General features: G+C 38.7%; 1 protein-coding gene across 1 annotated transcript in view; it reads left to right on the top strand.

Annotated features, from left to right (window-relative positions):
• Nucleotides 1-21,692, top strand: part of LAMA4 (laminin subunit alpha 4) — a 150,939-nt gene extending 129,247 nt beyond the window's left edge. The window contains exons 28-38 of the mRNA XM_079939603.1: nucleotides 546-679; nucleotides 1,820-1,984; nucleotides 3,821-3,974; nucleotides 8,928-9,115; nucleotides 10,405-10,594; nucleotides 11,337-11,492; nucleotides 12,880-13,039; nucleotides 14,997-15,127; nucleotides 16,185-16,278; nucleotides 16,749-16,868; nucleotides 20,698-21,692. Coding sequence (XP_079795729.1) covers nucleotides 546-679; nucleotides 1,820-1,984; nucleotides 3,821-3,974; nucleotides 8,928-9,115; nucleotides 10,405-10,594; nucleotides 11,337-11,492; nucleotides 12,880-13,039; nucleotides 14,997-15,127; nucleotides 16,185-16,278; nucleotides 16,749-16,868; nucleotides 20,698-20,843 — 1,638 coding nt within the window. The 3' untranslated portion in view covers nucleotides 20,844-21,692. The remainder of the gene's footprint in view (nucleotides 1-545; nucleotides 680-1,819; nucleotides 1,985-3,820; nucleotides 3,975-8,927; nucleotides 9,116-10,404; nucleotides 10,595-11,336; nucleotides 11,493-12,879; nucleotides 13,040-14,996; nucleotides 15,128-16,184; nucleotides 16,279-16,748; nucleotides 16,869-20,697) is intronic.
• The last annotated feature ends 3,136 nt before the right edge of the window (nucleotides 21,693-24,828 follow it).

Raw genomic sequence — 24,828 nt, 5'->3', positions numbered from 1 at the left:
GATGCCCACGTAGGGAAGAGAAGGAAGATTATCATTTTGCCAATATTTTAAGACAAGCAATAAGCAAATTCAGAAAAAGATGTTAACTTCTGCTATTTTAAAATTTTTCTGCCTCTGTAGATGAAAAGTGAAACATTTTTAAAAGCCACATTAGCAAATTAACCCATGCTTGGTCATCTAGCTACATCCCCAAGGAAATTCAAATATTGCCTTTTCAAAAGTGAGACTGATGACAGAATAGAAATGCCTGAGTTAAGAAAGTAACTGATGCTGGGATGACAACTACTTAGCATGACAAAATCACCTGAAATTTTCAGTTCAAAATACAGGAAATTCCTCTTTCCATTGAAATGTATCTGATTTTATAGGTAACACCAATACAAGCAATAGAGTATTTTGTTGTTGTTGTTCATAGAAATTATTTTTCAAGCAAATTTCCCACACGATGGGTGTTCCTTAGCAATCCCATTAAGTAAGTGTTGAAGATGTGTCCATCTTTTGGATGCCTGGCCTCCCTAGTTAAAAAACCTGTGCTTGCATTTCAGTCAGACGTGTTCTCCATTTCATTGGATAATGGCACTGTGATCATGGATGTAAAGGGAATCAAGGTGCAGTCGGCAGATAAGCAGTATAATGACGGGCTGTCCCACTTCATCATTACCTCTGTCTCCCCTGCAAGGTACAGCTCCTCACTTTATTTTCTTTCTACCAGATGGCTTTATCTGTAGGGCATGATTCTGTCCAGTGACCACTGTGAATAATAGGCTATATTATTACTTTTATAGTGTTTAAAAAAATGATAGAAGGAACAACTTACCTTCTTTTTAAAAATTGATATCGGGCTTCCCTGGTGGCGCAGTGGTTGAGAGTCCGCCTGCCGGTGCAGGGGACACGGGTTCGTGCCCCGGTCCGGGAGGATCCCACGTGCCGCGGAGCGACTGGGCCCGTGGGCCATGGCCGCTGGGCCTGCGCGTCCGGGGCCTGTGCTCCGCAGCGGGAGAGGCCGCAGCAGTGAGAGGCCCGCGTACCACAAAAAAAAAAAAAAAAAAAAAATTGATATTAATTTTTAAGACATGCCAAATAAATCACTATAAAATTAACTAACAGGTATGTAAAGTTTTTTTCCCAGTGAAACCGTAAGCTATAATCTTGAGAGAAGTACCTGCACATAGCACTTACTAAATGGAGTGCAGTGTTTTGCACATCTTAGAAGGAGCTCAGCAAATAATTGGTTTCATTAGGTTTTAATTAAACAATTGAGAATGTTGCATTTACGGCCACATTTTAAAAAGTCTAATAACTTTATCTTTAACATATGTAATACTGAGTTTCTTTTTCATAAAAAGAAAGTCTTTCTGGAAAAAGAAAGAAATTTCCGTTGTAGACTGCTGCTATTCTATGTCCACTTCTATGGAGCCCTCCCATTATAAAAAACATTAATAGGTCTTTTCAAGACACCATTTCCAATCACTATCAGTGTGCTTTACAATGAAAATAGTTTCCCACAAGTGTGATTAAATGATCACCATGATTTATGTTCTGATTTTTCCACACCAAAAAAATAAATAAAAAGTTGCCGATGACTAGTCATCTGAACTTGCTTCTATGGGTTTAAATTCTAGTCATAGTTTGGAGAGTCTTTTCTGCATATAGACATAGTCAGCCGTTTTACCCTGAGTCTCACGAAGAGTTTGGCAACTTGTTATCTTGTCATTAACCAGATGTTCCATTTCAATTCCATGAGAAAACCTGCAACCTAGAATGGAACTCGAGGTAAAATGTTAGCTGTGTAGTGCTTAAAGAAGCTTTTTCCTTACAGGTATGAATTGATAGTAGATAAAAGCAGACTTGGGAGTAAGAACCCTACCAAAGGAAAGGTGGAACAGACACAAGCAGATGAAAAGAAGTTCTACTTCGGTGGCTCACCCATCAGTCCCCAGTATGCTAATTTCACTGGCTGTATAAGCAATGCCTACTTTACCAGGTATAATATTTTTATTATTCATAAATCTGCATGATTGATAAAGAAGATCAAGTCGATAATGAAAATATTTATGGTGTTAAAACTTAGGGCTATGAAATATCAGAGGCATTAGAGGGTAGTAATTAAAAGCTTGCATGTGCTTGAGAAACTGACACACTTGGGTTTGTGTGTAGGTGTTTTGCCTTTTAATTTCTGTATGACATTGGCTAAGTAAGCCTTCATTTCTTCACCTGCAAATTGCAAATAATAACAGGGCCTGCCTGGTAGACTTGTTATGAGGATTAAATGAGATAATGTGCATAAAGCACCTGGCGTACAGCAAACTATAAATATTAAATGCGATTATTTCTGTACTTATTATCAATGGTATAGTACAGAGCAACATACCCAAATCATCCTTAAAGGTCTCAGAAAGTCTTTTTTAACTTAATGCATGACTTCATTTTTTTCATCATTTTTCTTTTATTGAAATTTAGCTGATGTACAGTATTATGTTAATTTCAGGTGTACTACGTAGTGATTTGACATTTGCATATGTTATGAAATGCTCACCAAGATAAGTCTGCTAACCATCTGTCCCCATACCGTTATTACAGTATTATCGACTGTATCCCTTTTGCTGTTTGTTACACGCCAGGGGCTTATTTATGTTGTAAGAGGGGCTTGTACCTCTTAACCCTCTTCACCGATTTTGCACCCCACCTCCCCTTTGGCAGCCACCCATTTGCTGTCTGTATCTATGGCTCTGTTTCTGTTTTGTTGTCTGTTTTGTTTTTTAGATTCCACATATAAGTGAAGTCATGTAGTATCTGTCTTTCTCCATCTGACTTATTTCACTTAACATAATACCCTCTAGATCCATCCATGTCACACATGGCAAGATTTCATTTTTTGTGGCTGAATAATATTCCATATACATATATATATACCGCATCTTTATCCATTCATCTATCAGTAGACACTTAGGTTGCTTCCATATTGTGGCTATTGTAAATAATGCTGCAATGAACATAGGGGTACATATATCTTTTCAAATTAGTGTTTTTGTTTTCTTCTGTAAATATCCAGCAATGGAATTGCTGGATCATATGGCAGTTCTATTTTTAATGTTTTGGGGAACCTCCATACTGCTTTGCATAGTGGCTGCACCAGTTTATATTGAGGGTTAGCACATCCTCACTAACACTTGTTATACCTTGTCTTTTTTATGACAGGCATTCTGACGGTGTGAGGTGGTATCTCTTTATAGTTTTGATTTGCATTTCCCCGATGATTAGTGTTGTTGAGCATCTTTTCACATGTCTGTTGGCCATCTGTATGTCTTCTTTGGAGAAATGTCTACTTAGGTCCTCTGCCCCCTTTTTTAATCAAGTTGTTTGTTTTTTTTACATTGAATTGTATGAGTTCTTTGTGTATTTTGTATATTAACCCTTTATCAGATATATTATTTGCAAATATCTTCTCCCATTCTGTACGCTCCATTTTTGTTTTGTACTTAACAAAGACAGTGAGGGCCCCCTGAGTACAAAAACATGCAAGGAAGGAATTTAATACAGATTAAGTAACACAGATGAGGTCCCCATCATCCAGAGCATGGTGAGGGAAAACATGTTCATCTGTCAGAATGTGCTGGTGCCAGGTACAAAGTTATTGGTTAATTGGTTAAATGATCATTTCAAGGGTTCTCATTAAGGTAGTGGTTGGTGGATAAAGGCCCATCATGTACGTGTGCACACACACACATTTTAATTGCTAAGGTTCTTTGACTGCCATAGTTTCATCATGTAATTCTAAACAACATTTTTAAGGTTTTTCTTTCCTCTATTACAAACACAGGTTGGATAGAGATGTGGAGGTCGAAGATTTCCAGCGGTATTCTGAAAAGGTCCATACTTCTCTTTATGAGTGTCCCATTGAGTCTTCGCCATTGTTTCTCCTTCACAAAAAAGGAAAAAATTCCTCAAAGCCTGAAACAAGTCGGAATAAAAAGGTAAAAGATAATGCCGTGCCAACTTCTTGATTGCCCTTGTATTCCACACACACAATTCTAGACACTGATGCTTTATAGAATTTACTCTTGTTTGCAACTGTGTATATATGAAAGATACGATTCCTGTAGTATCTGATATTGCAGTTTACCAGATTTGTTGTATCATTTCTTGTTCCCAGAAAAACAGTTTGAATAAGCTTTTACTCATACTTCCAACTACTTTTCATTACAGTAGTAAAAATTACTCTGTACTTTATAATATATATTATTTATTGTGCTAATTCTCTAGTATCATTTGCTTTCACATAACTATCTCTGGTTTCTGTCACAGTCATGGAAATTATTAGTCTCTGATCTTACCCTGTTTTCCCCTCCTTTCTTGACCTCCATTTTAACCACTCACACAGTTGACCTGTGGCATCAACTAGGGCAGCTGTTTCATCAAATTCTTGAGTCCTAAATTGCGTTCACTGATGACTATTCTTTCTCGTTCATTTACTCCTAGCATGTACACTATTTGCCTTCATTACAAGTGAAAGTCTAATTCCTTCTCATTCTTTCAATCTAACCCTCCCTACTCTTTCCTGGTCAGATGTTAACAATGCACTCAAGTACCAGTGCTCCCATCCTGGTCCAAGCCATCATCATCTCCCATATGAATTACTGTAATAGCCTCCCAAGAAGACTCCCTGCTTTTACCTTGTTGCCCAATAGTATATTCTCAGCACAACAACCAGATCCTTTTAAACATGCGCTATCATGTTACTCCTCTGCTCAAAGTGGCCCCCCACTTCACTCAGAGTAAATGCTCAAGTTCCTACAATGTCATAAGAGGCCCTATATTTTCCAGGCCTCTTTCCCTCACTCACTCTTCTCCCCCCATTGATCTCCTGGCTATTTCTAAAAACAGGCCATGTTCACTCCTGCCTAAGATCCTCACTTGAGCTTTCCTCTTGCCTGGACCACTCTTCCCCCAAATATCTGCATGGACAACTCCTTCGCCTTCTAGGACTGCCCAACTGTCATCTGCTCAGTGAGCCCTGCCTTAACCCCTATTTTATTTTATTTGTTTTTTTTAAATTGAAGTATAGTTGCTGTATAATATGTTACAGGTATAAATATAGTGACTCACAATTTTTAAAGGTTATACTCCATGTATAGTTGTTATAAAATATTGGCTGTATTCCCCATGTTGTATAATATATCCATGTAGCCTATTTTATACCTAATAGTTTGTACCTCTTATTTCCCTACCCCTATATTGTCCCTCTGCCTTTTCCTCCCCCTACTGGTAACCACTAGTTTGTTCTCTCTGAGTCTGCTTCTTTTTTTGTTATATTCACTAGTTTGTTGTATTTTTTAGATTCCACATATGTGACATCATACAGTATTTGTCTTTCTCTGACTTATTTCACTTCGCATAATGCCTCCAAGTCCATCCATGTTGCTGCAAATGGCAAAATTTTGTTCTTTTTTATGGCTGATTAGTATTCCATTGTGTGTGTATATATATATATATATATATATATATATATATATATATATATATATATATATATGCCCCACATCTTTTTATCTGTTCATCTGTTGATGGCCATTTAGGTTGCTTCCATATCTTGGCAATTGTAAACAATGCTGCTGTGAACATTGGGGTGCGTGTATCTTGTCAAATCAGAGTTTTTGTTTTTTCAGATATATGTCCAGTAGTGGAATTGCTGGGTCATATGGTAGTTCTATTTTTAGTTTTTTGAGATACCTCCATACTATTTTCCACAGTAGCTGCACCAATTTACATCCCCACCAACAGTGTAAGAGGGTTCCTTTTTCTCCACGTCCTCACCAATTTGTGTTCTTTTTGATGATAGCGATTCTGACAGGTGTGAGGTGGTATCTCACTGTGGTTTTGATTTGCATTTCCCTGATGATTAGTGATGTTAAGCATCTTTTCATGTGCCTGTTGGCTTTTGGCATCTCCTCTTTGGAAAGGTGTTTATTCAGGTCTTCTTCCTATTTTTTAATTGGGTTGTTTGTTTTTTCAATGTTGATGTATCTTAGCCCTTATTTTATACCCCAGCCCACCTCCTGCCTTCTACCACTACTACTGATCCTTTATCTTTTCCTAGCTGTTCTTTTTTCCATAGCACCTATCACATTTTACTTTATTATAGACTTTATTTATTATGGTTATTATGAGAGGCCTAATAGTTCATAAATGGAAAATGCACAAATAATATACTCTTTATAGAAAAAGGCAGAAAGCTGTCCTGCAGAGAAAAGGAGAATGAAAGCAAACACTGACAAAAACAACACTGAGATACCAGAAACATCCAGATAAGGAGTGCCTTAATTCTTCCTAGCTTTCCAATTCCTGATTCTTGCCTGTGGTAGGACCCCCACTACACTCTCTTTTCTTGGATTGCGGAAGATACTCCTATATCCTTATAACACATTTCCCTCTTTGTCTTAAGTAGCTCAACCAGTTTGGCTATAATCTGAAACAAAAGAATCTTGCTAAATTGAAATTGGTACCACCAGTTGGATTGCAACTAATAGACCTTCAGAGAAAGAAATTACACTGGTAAAGTCAAGTCTAGCGGGGTTTAGTGGGAATCCACACACACGTACCCATTTTGGGATAGTAAACTGAGTCTCTGTGTTATATGGTAGCAAAGCAATTGATTAAATTATAACTTTTCTTTTTTTATTGTTATTCAGAGCATATATCCACAGAGGATTTAGGGTATTTGGTTGCCATATATAAATTTTATTAGTTTTTGCAGCAGACAAGAGACAGGGCCTAGTCCATGTATTCCCACGGTGAAGCAGAGAAAGGCAAGGCTGGTCAATTGAGACTCGTGATCCAACAAGCCCTGCTTTGCTGAGCCCCTGTCGTCTAAGTTACTGTCACTCTCCTCTCACAGCTAAGTGGATACACTGGTTGAGAAAAAGTGAGATCCTCTCCACTGGAATGGAGAGAATGAAGAATGGCCAGAGTTGGGGAAAGTCCCCGACCCCCACCAATCTCTCACCCGCACCCTCCATGCCACGTGCACACCATTTCCAGCTTTGTTCCTCAATGAGACAAAGGTGATCAATCTCCCATTATAAGGCTTGTTACTCCACTGGGGTTGGAATACAGTGTGGAGTCAGGGGAAATTTCCCAAGATACATTAGAGGGAAAGAGTCTCCCCGAAGCCCCACTCCAGCCCGTTCTGTCCACCCGTAGCTTGAAGCTATGGCCGTTATTTATAGGTGAGAGCCTGGGCCAACCAAAAACACATTGGTGACTGGATGTACTTCCTCCATACAAGAGAGAAGGCTTGCTTCTGTAGCAGTGAATCAGGTTCTGAGTCCTGACAACTATGTGAGGAATGGAAGAAGGGATGGTAGAACCAGGTGGGCTTTTCTTTAGGACAGGTGAGTCTCTGAGCACCACTTCACTTTCTCCAATCTAACCACCACTGAGAGAGTTTCCAGTATCAGGACCCAACTTGAAGAGCCTCTGCCCTGAGAGCAGGGCACTGGCACAGCTGCTCTGCCCTTTAATTCATTCATCTGCCCTCTGCCCACCATACCTGTATTTTGAGGGTAATTCTGGGATTTGCCTGGAACACTGATTTTTTTTGGAGGTCTTATATTTTGCCCATATGAGATTAAGAATTTTATTGTCAGTCTGTTCCAATCTGTATTATTATCTTCTGTAAATTCCACACTGCTTTGTTCGACTAGTAGAAAGCCTCATAGACTTCCAGGACTATTGTGGATTTATTTTTATGTGTATAGTTCTTCTGACATTTCAGTGGGAATTAGGGAGGAGGAAAACTAAATGTGTGCATTCATTCAACAACCTGAACCAGAATTGTCTTTTCTCCTTTAATCCTGTGTCTCATCCTGACTCTTACTGTGTTCTCCAGTTCTCCCTAGTGCCAAACATTTCCTCTCTCTCCACCCTTGCTTTGTTGCAGGATTTCTTCCCAAGTGGGTCAGATCAGGCCACTCCCTGCTTTTAAAACCTGAGTGTCTCCTCATCACCTAAAACACAAGACTCCATTCTTTACCAAGTCATCTAAGGTCCTTTCTGTCCAGCAACAACCTGTCTTCCAATTTGTTGTTTAAAAGCCTATTCTTCCAAATCAATTTTCAGTCCTTAAAAAACAGGAAGCATGTCTCACTCACCTTTCTATTCCCTACCACACACTGCCCATGGAAGGCACGCAGAAACGTTGATTTCTTTCCCCTTCACTCCTACCTATTAGGTACTCAATAAACATTTGCTTGAATAAATAAGTAGATGAATGCTCAGATTTACTTGCATGTACTTTTGCTTCAGAAATTGACTAAATGACCATTAAATAGTAGTCTATAGTTTCACAATTCTAAATTTTAAAATCAGTAGTGCAATTTTAAGAGCACAAGATAGTTTTTAAAAATTGTTTTATATCCTGTCACATAGGTTTGCTACATATCACCAAAAATATTCTTAAATATTTTGAAGATGTTACTAAGTTGTTAACTTTTTATACAGGATGTGTAAATAATAATATGTGTATTCGAGTGATATTGTTGCATATGATATGAGGATTTTATTGATTTGTCTCAGGGTTATTTTATTGCCAGCTTTTTCATTTTTCATCATTGATTAAGATGTGCATTTAATTTAAATCACAGAGCACTTGTCTCTATAGCTTCACTATCACAGACTAGAATTTTGGATTTGTTAACATACTCTGTTGTTGTTGTTTGTTGTTGTTACTGCTGCAGCTACTGCTGGCATTTGCTTATGGTGGTAGAGGAAGGAAGAGAGAGGTCTAATATTTTATGAGTGGAAAATGCACAGATAATATACCCTTGAATTATTTATCATCATTATTAATGATAAGAAAATCAAAAATGAATTTTTGCTACTAGTATGTCAGTTTTGTCCCTTAAATGATTCATTGCCTATTCTTATAGGGAGAGAAAAGCAAAGATGCTCCTTCATGGGATCCTGTTGGCCTGAAATTCCTAGAGAGGAATGTTCCAAGAGACTCTCACTGCCACCTTTCCAACAGCCCTAGAGCAATAGAGCATGCCTATCAGTACGGAGGGACAGCCAACAGCCGCCAAGAGTTTGAACACTTAAAAGGAGATTTTGGTGAAAAGTAAAGTAACATACTATCCTTTCAGAAACTTGATGCCATGGCTGGGCTGCATCCTTATTTGCCATATGTCATCCTTTTCCTATAATTTTTCTGTGCCAAATTAATCGTATTCGTTTATCATCAAAACAAATACTAAATAGTACATGATTCATACTGTCCAACAAATAACATTCTCTGTGACTTTCTTCCCAAAAGTAAGGTGCATAAAACAGCATTCTCCTAGGAGTTTGCTGAACTTTATCAAAAAGAAAAGACAATCAAAGAAAGGAAGATGGGGTAAATTTTAAATGACTCATCATTTAACCTTGCTATCACCTTCCCTCCCCCATACAAATTGCTTTCAGATTGTAAATGGGAATGCATCTGAACTGCTAGAAGGTTAATAAGGAAAGACACTGAAAATACAAATGCGCTTGTATCTCTGTTGGCCCTCAAGCTATCTCTAAAGTTCATCACTCTTCCTGGTATTTCACAAATCTCCAGGTTATTTAGTATTATTGAAGATTTCTTTGTAAACTGTTAGCACCCAAATATTCTTATATAGGTCTTATATAGCTCTTTCAAACATTCATACAAGCAGTGCATTCAATAAGAAACTCCTAATGCCTTCTAATTTCCTGTTTTCCTAATGGGCAGAATCAGTATTTTGTATTCTTCAGGAAAAATTTAGAGTTAATCAGACTGGAAATTAGCCTCATAAATGTATCTTACCTATGGCCTAGAGCTAAATTTCTAGAAAATTTTATTTAATTTCTACACATTCTGGTAGCTGTTTTTAGCATGTGATATCCATTAATTTATTTTTACAGGGAGAAAATTGAATCTGTATTTTAGACAGTACACAAATCATATTGTTTCTATGCAAAAATATGCATATTAATTACTACTATTTTGTCCACATGAAGCTTCTTTAACATAAAGATTTTTACTAAACTAATTGCAACCATACTTTAAAAGGAAGACATGAGATTATCCTTTACTGAAACAACACTTTCTTAAATGTGGGATATATCCCTGTTGTGTGAGGAAATGGAGAAGGATTTACATTTTTGAACTAGCGGTACTTACCGGATACTCACTAATAATACTAAGAATGTTAGTATTCTAATTTAATCTTTAATCTAATAGTATTCTATTCTAATCTTCTAATAATACTAATAATTAGAAGAATGTTGCTTGGGATTAGATCGAATGGCTTTATTCTTCCTTACACTCTGTTGCCTTGGAAAGTTAGAGATCACCCTCAGTCTCCTCTGACAGGTGGTAAGCTTTTTCTTCTCATTTACCAGATCTCAGTTTTCCATTCGTCTGAAAACACGTTCCTCCCATGGGATGATTTTCTATGTCTCGGATCAAGAAGAGAATGACTTCATGGCTCTTTTCTTAGCCCACGGCCGCTTGGTTTTCATGTTTAATGTTGGCCACAAGAAACTGAAGATTAGAAGCCAAGAGAAATACAATGATGGTTTGTGGCATGATGTAAGTTGAAGGCAGAGAATATTATTATCAGCCAATGTCCACCACTGTCAAATGGACTGACACTAATACCCACCAGGGGTTTTTCTAGAAACATCCATTTAAAAATTCTGTTGCTATATGTTCAATTTCAAAGCCTTCATTAACTCATTATAAAAATCTTGAAGCATATTATTTTAAAAGAAATACAGTCTGAGTATAATATTTTTGACAGATCAATTTTCTTTAGTGCAGTTATTTTAAACAAAAGATCAATGGCCAACATAAACCGAAGTTTGGTTTTTAAGGATATTTCACTCGACTGGGTTTTTTTTCCACTGCCTATAATGTTCTAAATTTTCAATGATTGCTGAGTGTCTCGTAGACTAAGCTATGGGAGGTACAAAGTGAAGAGTAAATCTGTTAGGACGACAGGATACAACAGGTAGAATAACCTAAATATCAAAGCAATTCAGTGTGTATATACTGGAAAGAGTAAGCAATGTCAGCTGCATTACAATTAATTATAATTAAATTTACAAGAGAGAGCACGTGGGCTGGCCAGCTGGGCAGAGCCTCAGAGAACTCTGCTAAACATAAGCTGTATTCGGAAATTAAGCCTGTAATTTTAAATCAAGCGTTAAAGGAAGAGACTCCTAACCTTCAGAGAAAGGACCACTTTTTTAAAGAACTTCTGTGGCATTGCAGTTGCAAAGTTGGGAGGAGAGGCAACACAGCCTTCTCTATTGTCCTTCTCTCCATCCAGGTGATATTTATTCGGGAAAAGAGCAGCGGCCGACTGATAATTGATGGTCTTCGAGTCTTAGAAGAAAGTCTTCCCCCTACTGGAGCTACCTGGAAAATCAAGGGTCCTATTTATCTGGGAGGTGTGGCTCCTGGAAAGGCTGTGAAAAATGTCCAGGTAAGCCAGGCGTGACCAGGTAGAGCCATCGACCTTTAGAGCTGGAAGATCATTTACTCTGGCCCTCATTTTACGATTAGGAAACTGGCAAAAGTAAAACTGTAGTTTGACTGGAGATGGGGTACATAAGTGGGTATTGTCCTGAGGTTGTCTGTCCACCCTGTGACATTACAAAGCCCAGAGTGATCTTTTGATTCTAGGGTAGAGGTGAGATGAAAAATGTTTCAGAGATACAAACTATCATGAAAAGTTATGTCTCAAGGAGATGCTTATTTGTTCAGCAAGTAACCATACTTTTAATCTTAAAAAAATACCCAAGAAAGAATTCCCTGGCGGTCCAGTGGTTAGGACTCAGTGCTTTCACTGCCATAGCCTGGGTTCAATCCCTGGTTGGGGAGCTAAGATCCTGCAAGCCATGTGGCACAGCCAAAAAAAAAAAAACCAAAAAAAGAAAGCAAGTCATTCCATTATATCAATATATTATTGGATGAAAAAAACCTTTCAGGCCCTTATGTAAACTATGATCTCATTTTCGTTTCTACACACACACACATACACACAATTTGTAAATGTGCAAGGAAATGTCGTTACCCCTGGGGAGACGTGAGTATATAGTAGAAAACAACAACAACATTATTTTTGTAATTTAAAAGTTTAAAATATTGGACCTTTAAAAATTATCTAGCAATAAAGGAATGCATCAAAGGACTAAGTTTTTTTAACATAAATATAGATTTGACTTTAACACAAAGAATTAATATACTTCTAAGATCTGTTAATATATGTGGATAAAGCAAAAAAGGGGGAAAATGTTCATGTTTAATTAGATTTTAGGTAAGTACCCCCAATTCCATGATAACTTCTTTAAAAGAAAGATTTCCAAAGCAGTGTGAAATCAGTTATCTCAAGTGGCCCGTGTTCCATGTTCTGTAGTATGATAAATGCTCAACCACAACAATGAAGACAGTGAAGCAAGCTTTCTGCTGTTTATTTAGCCATGGTAGATTGAACAGTTAAGAACTTTGCTAGCCCTCATCAGCATTAGGTGATCTAGGGCACAGCTGTTCTTCTTGAAGAGAAACAAACGAGGATATTTCTAATGTTCAATTTGAAAACCACAGCTACAATTTACCTTGTCTTGAAAAACGTAAAAATTTTCGTTACCTTAATTATGGTAGGCTGTCATTATCAAATACAAAATTCCAGCTTCAAAGAGCTAGTTATAAAGCAACTACCTGGAAAACTACTGATCATTCAGATAGCTAAGATAAATAAGGCAAGAAATTACTTGGTTTCTCTCTGGACTCAAATCCCTTCATTTTGTTTCCCTTGGGTACATCTGTGAGTGTTGAGAAAATGGATTTTAAGAAATGTCTTCTTCTCTCAGATAAACTCAGTCTACAGCTTCAGTGGCTGCCTCAGCAACCTCCAGCTCAATGGGGCCTCCATCACCTCTGCTTCTCAGACATTTAGCGTGACTCCTTGTTTTGAAGGCCCAATGGAAACAGGAACATACTTTTCAACAGAAGGAGGATACGTGGTTCTAGGTAACAATGACTTATGTTAAAACGTGAATCATGAAATACTTCATTCCTAGAGGTGGCTAACAGGGATATTGGGCCCAAAGATAAAAACCAGAAAATCTAACTCAGCCCTAGAAAATGGCCTCTTTCCATAAGAACCACCTTTCTCCTCTCCTACCCTCCAAACTAGACACATGGACCGTGCCCATCCCTGTTTGCTTTCCCCAGCCAGTGCTTCTCCACAGCTGCCAGACCTCTGGAGGTAGACCATCTTGGCCCCTTTAGAATTTCCTATGCTGCACCATGGTCTAACCTGTGTTGGCTCTTGGCCACCTCAGTCTCTAGGTCTTTCTCTGCTCCCTCTAAGCATCACCCATTGTTCCTACTAAGGAAAGGTCCACTTCTTCCCCTTGCCAGCAACTCTAGCAGACAACACTATCCCAAAAACATTTTATTTCTGGATTTTTATTCTCCTCAACTCTTACTCTCTCACTCATTCAACAAAGTTTTTATTGTGTGCCTCTGGTATGACAGTCCCTATGCCAGGTGATGGAACATAATAGTTCTAAAAATAAATAAATACAATCCTGGGACTTCCCTGGCGGTCCAGCAGTTAAGACTTTGCCTTCCAATGCAGGGGGTGTGGGTTCGATCCCTGATCGGGGAGCTAAGATCCCACATGTCTCGCGGCCAAAAAACCAAAACATAAAACAGAAGCAATATTGTAACAAATTCAATAAAGACTTAAAAAAAAAAGCATCAATAATTCCAAAAAATAAATAAATAAAATCCTAAACAGACTGCACACAATCACCAACCAATCCATTCCACCAACATTCTATAGAGCAACCATTAGGTGTGAGGAAGGTACAAGGACAGATGCTGGGAAAGAAGATAGAAGAAGGGTATAAAACCACATGTTCCCTGCCCTCAGCATCCTCTGAATAAAGACATTACAGTGCAGCCAAGTATTCCTTCTTAAACCGCCCACATATCCAATAGAATAACCAGAGGTAATATATCCTCTCTTTGTCTAGCTCGTGGTTTTACTTTCCTTTCTCATCCTTTATCCCTACTAAAACACCTACAGGCACATTTCTCAACCCTTCATTGAATTTCGGTGATAAGAACTCAAAGACTTGGACAGCCTGAAAAGCATAGCAACCTGCACAATTTATGTTCTCAATAAACATTAATTAATAGCAGGAAAAATTAAAAAGTTATCTATGAGGAGACACGTCAAGTGAACATTATTAAGATGCCCAGGTTTGCAATGAGTCTCTTGGAGTGAACACAGCTAGTCTTAAGAAGAATTCATTTTCTTGCATCACTGCAATAACAGCTCCTAACTGCTTTTGCTGCTCTCACTTTGTTTTTCCTCCCAAATGCTCTGCAGCACTGGCACCAGTTACTTTTTTAAGAATTATTTTAAATACAGATCTGATCAAGTCAGCTCCCTTGCTCAATGACTGCAAAGTCAAGTCTGCCTTCCATACTGGAGCACTAGAGCCCTTCCCAGTGTGGCTCCCACCAGCCTTCCCCATTCACCTTGCCTCCGTCTACCCTTACAGGGGACGGTCCAGCCACACTGGCGTTCACAGTGCTCTCCAAATGTTCCAGCCTCTGTACTTGTGTTCAGACGACTCACTCTTCCCAGTTTGCTCTTTCCTCCTTCTCACTTTTGAGATACTAAATGGTCCTGCTAGTTGGAATCAATTTCTCCTCACCTGTGCTCACATAGCCATGCTGTGTTTTCAGCAAGCTGTTTCCTCCCCAGGCCCCAGAGCAGGAGTGGTGTGCTAGTTATCTCAGACCCCCACGGAGCTTTCCACAGTGTGTTGGACATGGAAAACAACACTTTCTGCTTACCTATTGAAAAATACATCAAACTTTCAAAAACAAGTACAAAAATCTGCAATCAAACCATGGTTACAAAATTTAGGTTGCTGTTCTTGAGAACTAATAGTATTTCTCTCCATAGATGAGTCTTTCAATATTGGATTGAAGTTTGAGATTGCATTTGAAGTCCGTCCCAGAAGCAGTTCTGGAACCCTTGTTCATGGCCACAGTGTCAATGGGGAGTACCTAAATGTTCACATGAAAAATGGGCAGGTAATGTGTTAAAAATTGTCTTAACAGTCTGTCTCCTCTGATCTTGGATTCTGGATCTGAAGCAGATTTATTTCACAGAATTATTTCATCAATCTTTCCTAACTGGGGGAAAGAACAAACAACAGGGAAGGTATAACATAAAATTAAAACGCAGGCAATATTTGGATTCAGATTCATACGTTGGGAATTGATTTGATTAGAGCAAAGAGCCACGGAATTGTGGCAAAAATCAGTAATTAAAAGGTTTTAACAAAAGAATCGGAAGAGAAATTTTTTACAACAAATGGAAGCAGCAAACATGTTCAACTATCAAAACCAACAAGTACTAAAACATCGCTCTATAATCTATATGCATATATTTTCAACTACTAAAAACAAAAAATTCTGTTATAAACACCACTTTCATCCTTAAATAATATTACTAAAGAACATTCATGAGAGTACTCAAATAAATATGAAGCATATTTTCAATGATGTCCCTAACTTAATATAACTGATTTTTGTTTGCGTTCCCGTATATTCTATTAAACCGTATAATAATAAAACAAAACCTTATATGGTGCTTTACTGTGTGTCAGATACCATTCCAGTTGCTTTATATGGATTAACTCATTTAATCCCCCCAACAGCTCCATGAAGTAAGTATTATAGTTATCACCCTTATTTTGCAAATGAGAGAACATGGCACAGAGTGACGTAAGTGGGAGCGCTGGGGTGGGAACCCAGGCAGTCTGGCTCTTAGAGTCCATGCTGTTCATCAGTACCTTAGCCTGCCTTGTATAACACATTTCATCTTTAAAATTAAAGGAATTTATTGTGTTATATTACTGTTCCTCTGCCCCCTCTTCTCTCCTGTGTCATTATTTTGTTCTCTCTCTGAGGAACAGTTTAAACTTTCTGTAGCCTACTGAAGAGTGACCCCTTGTGTTCAAATTGCAAAGCTAATCATGTCTGGATGTTAAAAGTTCTCCTTCCCTGTGGTAAATGTAAGAAATTTCATTTTATCACAATGAGGAGAAATGAAATTAAATTCCACAATGTGCCTTGTCTTTTGCAGGTCATAGTGAAAGTCAATAATGGTATCAGAGACTTTTCCACCTTAGTGACACCCAAGCAGAGTCTCTGTGATGGCAGATGGCACAGAATTACAGGTGAGAAAAGCTGAGTGTCCTGGGTTTCCTTAATAAAGTGAGCCTACACACCCACCTGTGGCATGATGGCTTGGCAGAACTTAGACTATAACTTATATGACAGAATAGGTAATAGATGACAGTCTAAAAGCGGCCAAGAGAAGAGAATCAAATGTTACTGTACTAAAATGTGTATATTGAATCCACATGTGATTTGAAAATATTAATGCTGCCAGAATAGTCTTCGGGAGTTGTTTAAATAATGCATACCTTATGGAGCAAAAATGTAGCAGAAAGAGTATCCTAACTATTATCCCTTTCAAAGGAAAATGTTAGTTATTTTTTGCTTAGACATTGATGTTTTCAGTGAATAGAGGAAAGTGGTTTATTCCGGAATAAATAAAAGCCATTACTGTAATGAATTATTACCTTTCATGTGAAAATTAATCACTTTAGTGTCACTTTTGACCACTCTTTTCTCTGTATTTCAGTTATTAGAGATTCAAATGTGGTTCAGTTGGATGTAGACTCTGAAGTGAACCATGTGGTTGGACCCCTGAATCCAAAACCAGTTGATCAAAGGGAGCCTGTGTTTGTTGGAGGTGTTCCAGGTAAGAGTTATTTTAAAATGACAAGTTTCCAAATCCAAAAAGACACTAAGTTCTCATAACTGTTATTATACTATTAAGAATTGAGCTATGTATTTTCATAATTCACCTAATAACTCAAAGGATTTTATATACAATATCCTTTCATAGGAAAAAGTATACTGACAATTATGAAACGTTATCCAAGGATCAAAACAAAGTAACACATAAGAACTACACCACGGCATTCTAACCAGTAGATAACTTCTCTCCCTCCGCTGTATCTGCTTAATTTTTTTCTCTTCACTTTACATACCCTCCTCACATACACACAGTGAAACACACTCTATCTTACCTCTGACACAAAGAAAACTCATACACTATTGCTGCTCTAGGATCTGAGGAAGAACCTTGGAGAACTAAAAGTTTGTGGATAGTTGCTCCTCTTCCACACTAAGAGAGAATACACAGTTCTTCCCAACCAGGACTAGTTTGAAATGTGAAAACAGCTGCAGACCAGAAGTTCTGTTGTTCCTATGTAGTCAAATTCCCTGAGAGGTTCCCAGCTGCAGTTCTGTAAACATCATCAGTGACATCACTGCTGTCATCTGCCAAGAATGGTGTATAATCCAGGATGGTGATAGGACACTTATGGACCCTCCACAATTACTTTAAACCTCTGAAGCAGGGACCATGGCCTTATGTTGAAAGTGATTGTTTCACACACTTCATTAACTTGGAAAAATTGAATGATAAAGGTAGCAAGAGGGAAAAATCAAGCTTTTACATCTGAATTTGGTGGGGATTTTAAGGAAAAACTTAACATGGTTTTACCTTGCATCCTAACTAGACTATTTTAGACTGACCCATGTAAAGGCAAATAATGCTTTAAGAGAGTGAGAAAGATTAAGCATCCAGTCTTGCGTACTCACAAAATAGTAGCAACAAAGCACTCTTCTGCTTTGTAATATGAATTTTTCAAATACCAGTATAGACAATAACAGTAACTCACTGATGAAATATTTGAGACCCTCAAAAAGCAACGCTTCTTCTCCTTTACTCCCGCTGTCCACTCCCATCTCCATTTCTCAGTCCTCCCCTCCTGCTCCAGGCTTTGGTTCTGAAAGAATACTGGCAGAAACCACATTGCACTTCATACAGGTACAGTATGGAAGATGTGTCTTATCAGTTCCTCCATTTCTGCACATTGCTTTCTTCCGGGAAATCACAACGTAGTCTAAAATATTTCACACGTTCCCAGGGGCCTACAGGATCAAAGTCAGCCTGGCATGCAAGGTCCTGATCATCTGCCCACCCCCCCGCCCCCGCCTTGCCCCTGCCTCTGGGGCCTCCCCCTACCTGCTGGGACTTGCAGTCCTCTGGATGTTCAGTGATGGTCTCTTTGCTCCAGGCCTTTGCACAAGTGCACAAGGCATCAGTTTCTGGAAGATGTTCTTTCTTGCCTCCCCTAGTACCTTTTCAAGGAACTTCTCCCACTCTTCCCCCAACTTTACTCCTATTGACCTTGAGGATCCAGCTCAGACTTTTTACACACATGCCTCCCTCCCACTAGAGTGTGCTATGCATACCACCTTTGTGGCACTTATTGCAGAATATTGTTGAAGCTAAATTGTACACTTCTTGCTGCCAGAGAACACGACTTCAACACACAACAAATATGTATTGAGTGTCTATTAAGCACTGTGCTAGGCTCCAGGAGATGAACAAAACAAGCATGGGCTCACGGAAGTTATGGTATTTGTTCTTTACTTTGCACCCAGAGTGCTTACTATATCAAATATTTGTCTCTCGTTCAAACAAATATTTGTCTCTCTGATTTGTGTTTGTTTTCAGAGTCTCATCCCAGCATTACACACTGCCATCATCTCTCACTGTAAGACTTGGCTAAGCTCTACAGACTGGGTGGGAAAGATATACCTGAAGCCAAATTCTGCCTGCCTGAGACATGCAATGAATAGCAAATTTTAGCTAATGAGCCAACACACAGGAGCTAGCAAAGCATACCCACCAGCCCACTGCACCACTGCAGCCCTTAATTCCATCTACGAATCATGCCAGCAAGCCTAGAACAGAAGCAATTATAATTTAAGCCGAACATCATTAATCACATAATTTTGAGCTGTTCAAGATTAATTCCACTAAAATCACATCAGAAACTGGGGCATGAAAAAGAATAACTAAAGGAAATTAGGCATAAACAAAACCCCTATATGCACTGAAATCTCTTAGAATCCCAACCAGCTCTCTTATACAAGGCAGAACCCTGGTAACACATTGTTTCTATCAATAAAAAGTTAATGCATTGAAGTTCAATGAACTTTATACCAGAAAATTCAGCTTCATTGTATGATCATTTAAAAATCAAAATTAGAAGTTAATTTTTTGAGTTAAGGACGATTCATTCCTGTACTGAAGATCCTGCATTATTCTGTATATAGTCAAGCTTTCAACCTGTGGAATGTTTGCTCTTAAAATCATGTGTTGATTTTATCAATCAATTACTTAGGGTTCTGGGGCACTTTATTGTCACTACTGCAATAAATTGTGTAGTGAATTATGCAGACCATAATTTCTACATGAACTATTTCCTCTAGAATTTGTCCCCCATGAACCACGGGGTGGTAAGCTTGGGCAGAATCAAAATCCATGTTCTAAAACTAGTGTCCAAAATGAACAGAAGAAATAGATGTTTCTACCTCTTACATTCTTTCCTGTTCATCTTTATTCTGATGATGAAGTACACTGAACAGGCTTGAAGAATATATATAGTCATATTAATCTAGAGACAAAGGGAATTGATCTCTTAGGCCCCTTCCAAATCTAAGACTTGATAATTATCATTCTAAATATGAAATGTTATTTCCATGATTTATTTTCAATACAAAGCTTCTGCATATTCTTAATCTACATTGCTTGGAAAACTTATTACAGCTGCTTGATGGTATTTAATTTGCTGTCCTTTTTTATCTTCCCTCCTGAGTTACTGATTTCTAAGTGTTTTCCATCTTTTATCTGCTACTGCTCACATAGCTGTTTTGTACATAATAATAAGCTTTCACTAAATGGATTTTAATTTCATGATATTTCTAAGCTCTCTAAATTGCTTTAAATTATATTGCTTCTATCATCTCAACACATTTAATTGTGTCTGTACAATTAATAAGCATCAAGGCTGCTTCTAGATCTCTAATTAAGATAATGGGAGGAAAGTCCCCTGGCATACCCCAGGGCACCTGTACCCACACAAAGACTAGGCTAGTTATCATTATCCTATTTATAGTTCTTCAGCCCTAAGCTCAGAAAAATTAAAATTTAGTTTACTTGAATTCATTATTTTCTCATTATATTTTATGAGCTTGGCAAAAATGTGGAGGATTAAGGATGAAGGGTAATGATACAAATTAAACAAACATTAACCAATTCCAAGAAGAGTTTGGAAGCTAAATTTTCTTTCCTCTGTCTCAGTAAAGCACACAAAATAAGTGAGGCCCAGGTGAAATGAACTCTAAAAAGCATATGTAGATCCCGAAAATTCACTGCTGAGGCTTTACTTGTAAGTGGTAAATTTCAATGGTAAATACACAGCTGAATTATACTCTGAAATTTGATCATGGAAAACATGGCAAAACTTTAAAATTACTACATGTTCATATTACTTCAAAAGCAGATAATATTTCTGAGAAAATGCGTAAATTATTACTATATTCCGTCTTTGACATGAAAATCATCTTGATAATGTGAGCGGTTATGATGTATATTTTTGCCACAAAGTAATATTTGGGCTTGGAATGCCTCAACTGCAGTCTTTGTGTTCATTTCTTTCTTTTTCCAGAGTCTCTGCTGACACCACGCTTGGCCCCTGGCAGACCCTTCACAGGCTGCATCCGTCACTTTGTGATTGACGGGCGCCCAGTGAGCTTCAGTAAAGCAGCCCTGGTCAGCGGTGCCGTGAGCATCAACTCCTGTCCAGCAGCCTGACACAGCAGAGCTACTCAAGTACAAAGTTCTTTAGAGCACTGAAAGAAACACAAAGCCAGCCAGGAAGAGTGGCAATTCTTCCTCTTGGTAGAAGCTTTCATCTAGTTGAGCAGGACTTAAATGAATCATCAGGGACTGGATGTTTATTATTTCTTATTTGGATTCTTACACCTTGGATCCAAAATGTCTGCCATGGATAACAATCAAAGGAGCGTTAAACTTACCTGTATTGTATTACTTCCTGCTGGCGAAATTACTGTTCCTGTGTCTAATAAAATAGAAGGGATTCTAAATAAACACTGGCACACATTTTTAAATCGTGGCTAGATTCTCAGATTCATCTTTCATTTAGGTAAGATAACATTCAGCCTATACCAAAATATCTTTGGTATACTTTCTTTATTTGAAAAGATTTACTAATGTACATAAAATCTAAAATTAGATTATAGATTTGCTTTTAGCACTTTTGTTTGGTCTATCAGTATAGCAAGAATATTTTAGTTTTGCTTTTTTTTTTTTTTTTTTTGTGGTACTTGGGCCTCTCACTGTTGTGGCCTCTCCCGTTGCGGAGCACAGTCTCCGGACGTGCAGGCTCAGCGGCTATGGCTTACAGGCCTAGCCGCTCCGCGGCACGTGGGATCTTCCCGGACCGGGGCACGAACCCGTGTCCCCTGCATCAGCAGGCGGACTCTCAACCAATGCGCCACCAGGGAAGCCCCATATTTTAGTTTTATCAAGGTTTAATAAAGTAAATTTCTAACAAATTATCAGAAAATGGTAATATGTTTCCAGGAGAGAAAGAAAAGAAAGCCTCAATCGAATAAATGCCTACTTTTTTTCCTTTCTTCCTTAAAAGAAAACTAAAATTGTGCATGAGGGGAGGTTCTTGTAGGATATTGTTACTGTGTGTTCTGTAGGAATCATGAAGGACATTATAGCAAAGAGAATAAGACAAAGTCATACAATTCCACTTAAAAGTATAGAAGTCCTTTTATTAAAAGTTTTTTCCCCCACATGTGTTCCCCCCTGCAACACAACTAGTCTTATTTCTAAAATTTTATAATTATTTTTTAGGTATATATATATTAATAAAGTCTAGAAAAGGAAAAATAGGCTTGACTAGCTGGTAGAATATTAAAATATACAGACTGAAATAAAAGAATTATACATGAAAAGATAATCAACAATGAAGACAAAATGAGAAAATAGACCCTCATATCAACAGGATTGAAGGTACGTAAGAGGAGTGACTTTTGGGGTATGGGGAGGGAGTATAAAGTATTTTGAGGAATTACTAAGAGAATAAAATAATCTCTTACATATATATGTAATTATTTACATTCCCCTACTACCCTCATGTCTCAGGTACATTAATAATAATGATGAAGATCAACAAAAATAGCTAATATCCATAGAGGACTTACTCAGTGACAGCCTCCACAGTAAGCTAAATTAAAGCAGATTTCACTTGATCATCACACTAATCCTGTGAGGTGGCATTTGCAGATGAGAAGCCTGAGATTTAGAACGATTAAATACCTCGCCTCCTGTCATTCAGCTAGACTGAGGAGCCAGAATTGGAAATAGGACTGCTGCCTGCCCCCAGGGGCAGTATGACTGTCCCCTTGCTTCCTGCCCCCAAGAGACTGTCTGCCTTCAGGCCAACTCTCAACTGGTCTCTAAAGCTGGGGTCACAGACTCAACCACCTATACAGCCAGAGAGGTATCATGGCGTGAACCTGGTGGTGTCTGACTAAGAAAATCGAAAGGGCCAAAATTTCCAAAAGAAGCTGGAAATGTGAAATTTGAGGGGCTTGAAATGGCCTGATTTTTCAGTTAGTAAGTAATTAAAATTAAAACAACAGCAATCACAAGAGCAAAATACTGGGCTGACCAAACAAAACCTTCTGAGAGCTATGGCCTCTGGGCCTATGTGGCTTCTGAGCTAAAGACTCTGAATCCAATAGCCTAGGGCCTTAACCAGTACAGATTGGACCGATGCTTAAGACACACTACGCCTTCACAGTCCTCCCTACAACAGACCCAAGATGGAGGCAGCAGCTCTGGAACAGCCTGCCATTTTCTTTTCCAAGAGATTTTCCCGAGACATCCTAGAGGGCCATTCTATGCCCTTCATTCTCAGCAGTGGCCCAGACCCTGGCCAGACCTCCAGTAACTACAGCAAGTGTGTACGCAGACTCACATATATGCAGACTAAAGTCACAAAAATTCTTCTACCTTCTCTGCAATTTACAGGGCCACTTCTTTGCAGTTATTATTTCACATTCTTATGCTCAGCAAGTAAGAATCTACTGACCCATATCTGCTGACCCTCTTAACCACAATGTCCTTCTGAAACCTTGAATTTACCATTTATAAGAGCTTGATTCAGTTCTTAGATGGGACCCCATCTTCTCTCAACTGTCTAGGGAGAAAGAAGTATGATTTCCTTTCTTTTAGTTAATCACAGTATATTGGAACTTCATACATAGAAATATAGATTAGAGGGGCTTCCCTGGTGGCACAGTGGTTGAGAGTCCGCCTGCCAATGCAGGGGACACGGGTTCGTGACCCGGTCCGGGAAGATACCACATGCCGCGGAGTGGCTGGGCCCATGAGCCATGGCCGCTAGGCCTGCGCACCCGGAGCCTGTGCTCCGCAATGGGAGAGGCCACAACAGTGAGAGGCCCGTGTACGGCAAAAAAATATATATAGATATAGATATAGATATAGATATAGATATAGATTGGATGTTCAGAGTAATTTTGACTAGTCATTCATGGCCCCTGCCAGTTTAGAGCACCTTGGAAATCAAGAGGCCTCCCATAGCCCCAGTTTGAAGAAGCAGCCCTATTTGGGCCTGTATCCCACTTCCTCCTCTCATGGCCACAGCTGATTGGGTAAGGGCACCATCCTATTTCTTTCCAGTGAAGCAACATCCCACTATCTGGTGGTATGAAAAGATGAGTTCCAGCAACTGAAAATTTTCTCTTGAAATTGTGAATTGGGAAACACGGAAAGAATCAAGCCCATAGCAATAATAGCTGAAGCCAAAATGATCTTACCTAGAAGAATGGTTTTAAGTGTTTACCATACACATTTATAGACACATACTTCCCATTCTGTAAACACAGAATAATATATATCCACCTACCCTCTGTCCAGTAAGAACCACCTCAGTTCTCAGCACACAGTTTGTATAAGGGGGCATCTCAGAAGACACTGGGCTACTTCTGTTCTCTGGGCTCCCACTTCTTGTACATAGCATGGTAGTAGAGGGTGTTAAGTAGGGTCTTTGCTTACCTTAATTGGTGACTACAGCCTATAACTAGGACCATAAAGCAGTAAATACACATTTTAGGTTCACCAAACTTTGAGGTGTGAAGCCAATCCCTTCTCTTTAGGACTGGCTCAAAGAAGTCATTTCAGTATAACTAGCAATGTAAAACCACAATGCCCACAACACACTACATACATGTCACACACACACACACACACACACACACACACACACACACACACACAGTCTGTATAAAGGCAACAGAAGAGGCACTGTCCAGAATGTAAGTTCCACAAATTTTTGTCTGTCATCCAATGATGTGTTGTAAGAGCCTAGAACAATGCCTGGCATGTAGGTATATGCTCAATAAATATTCTTTGAGTAAATTTCAGGAAAGCCAAGTTTCCATAAAAGTTACCCCCTCATCTCACCTCCCAAGGCAATCACTTACAAAGTGCCTGGCAATCTTCAGAAAGGAAAAAGTGATACTGACTTCTCCACTTGGGTTCCCCTGAGCCCCAGGGATCTCTGATTTGCCTGAAGATATGGAGAGAAGACTACGGGAAAAAATGGCATAGCTGATCAGAGAGACAAGAAGCATTCCCTCAAGTCTTTGGTAACCTTTCAAGTCCTGAAAAGTAGAGGAAAAGATCAGCTACCATGGATAAGGCCACTCAATTTGTAAACTTCACAACACCAGAGGAC

Source organism: Stenella coeruleoalba (assembly GCF_951394435.1).
Source record: "Stenella coeruleoalba genome assembly, chromosome: 12".
Lineage (NCBI taxonomy): Eukaryota > Metazoa > Chordata > Mammalia > Artiodactyla > Delphinidae > Stenella > Stenella coeruleoalba.
The sequence above is the reverse complement of the archived record's forward strand: the minus strand, read 5'-3'. Positions and strand labels throughout refer to the sequence as shown.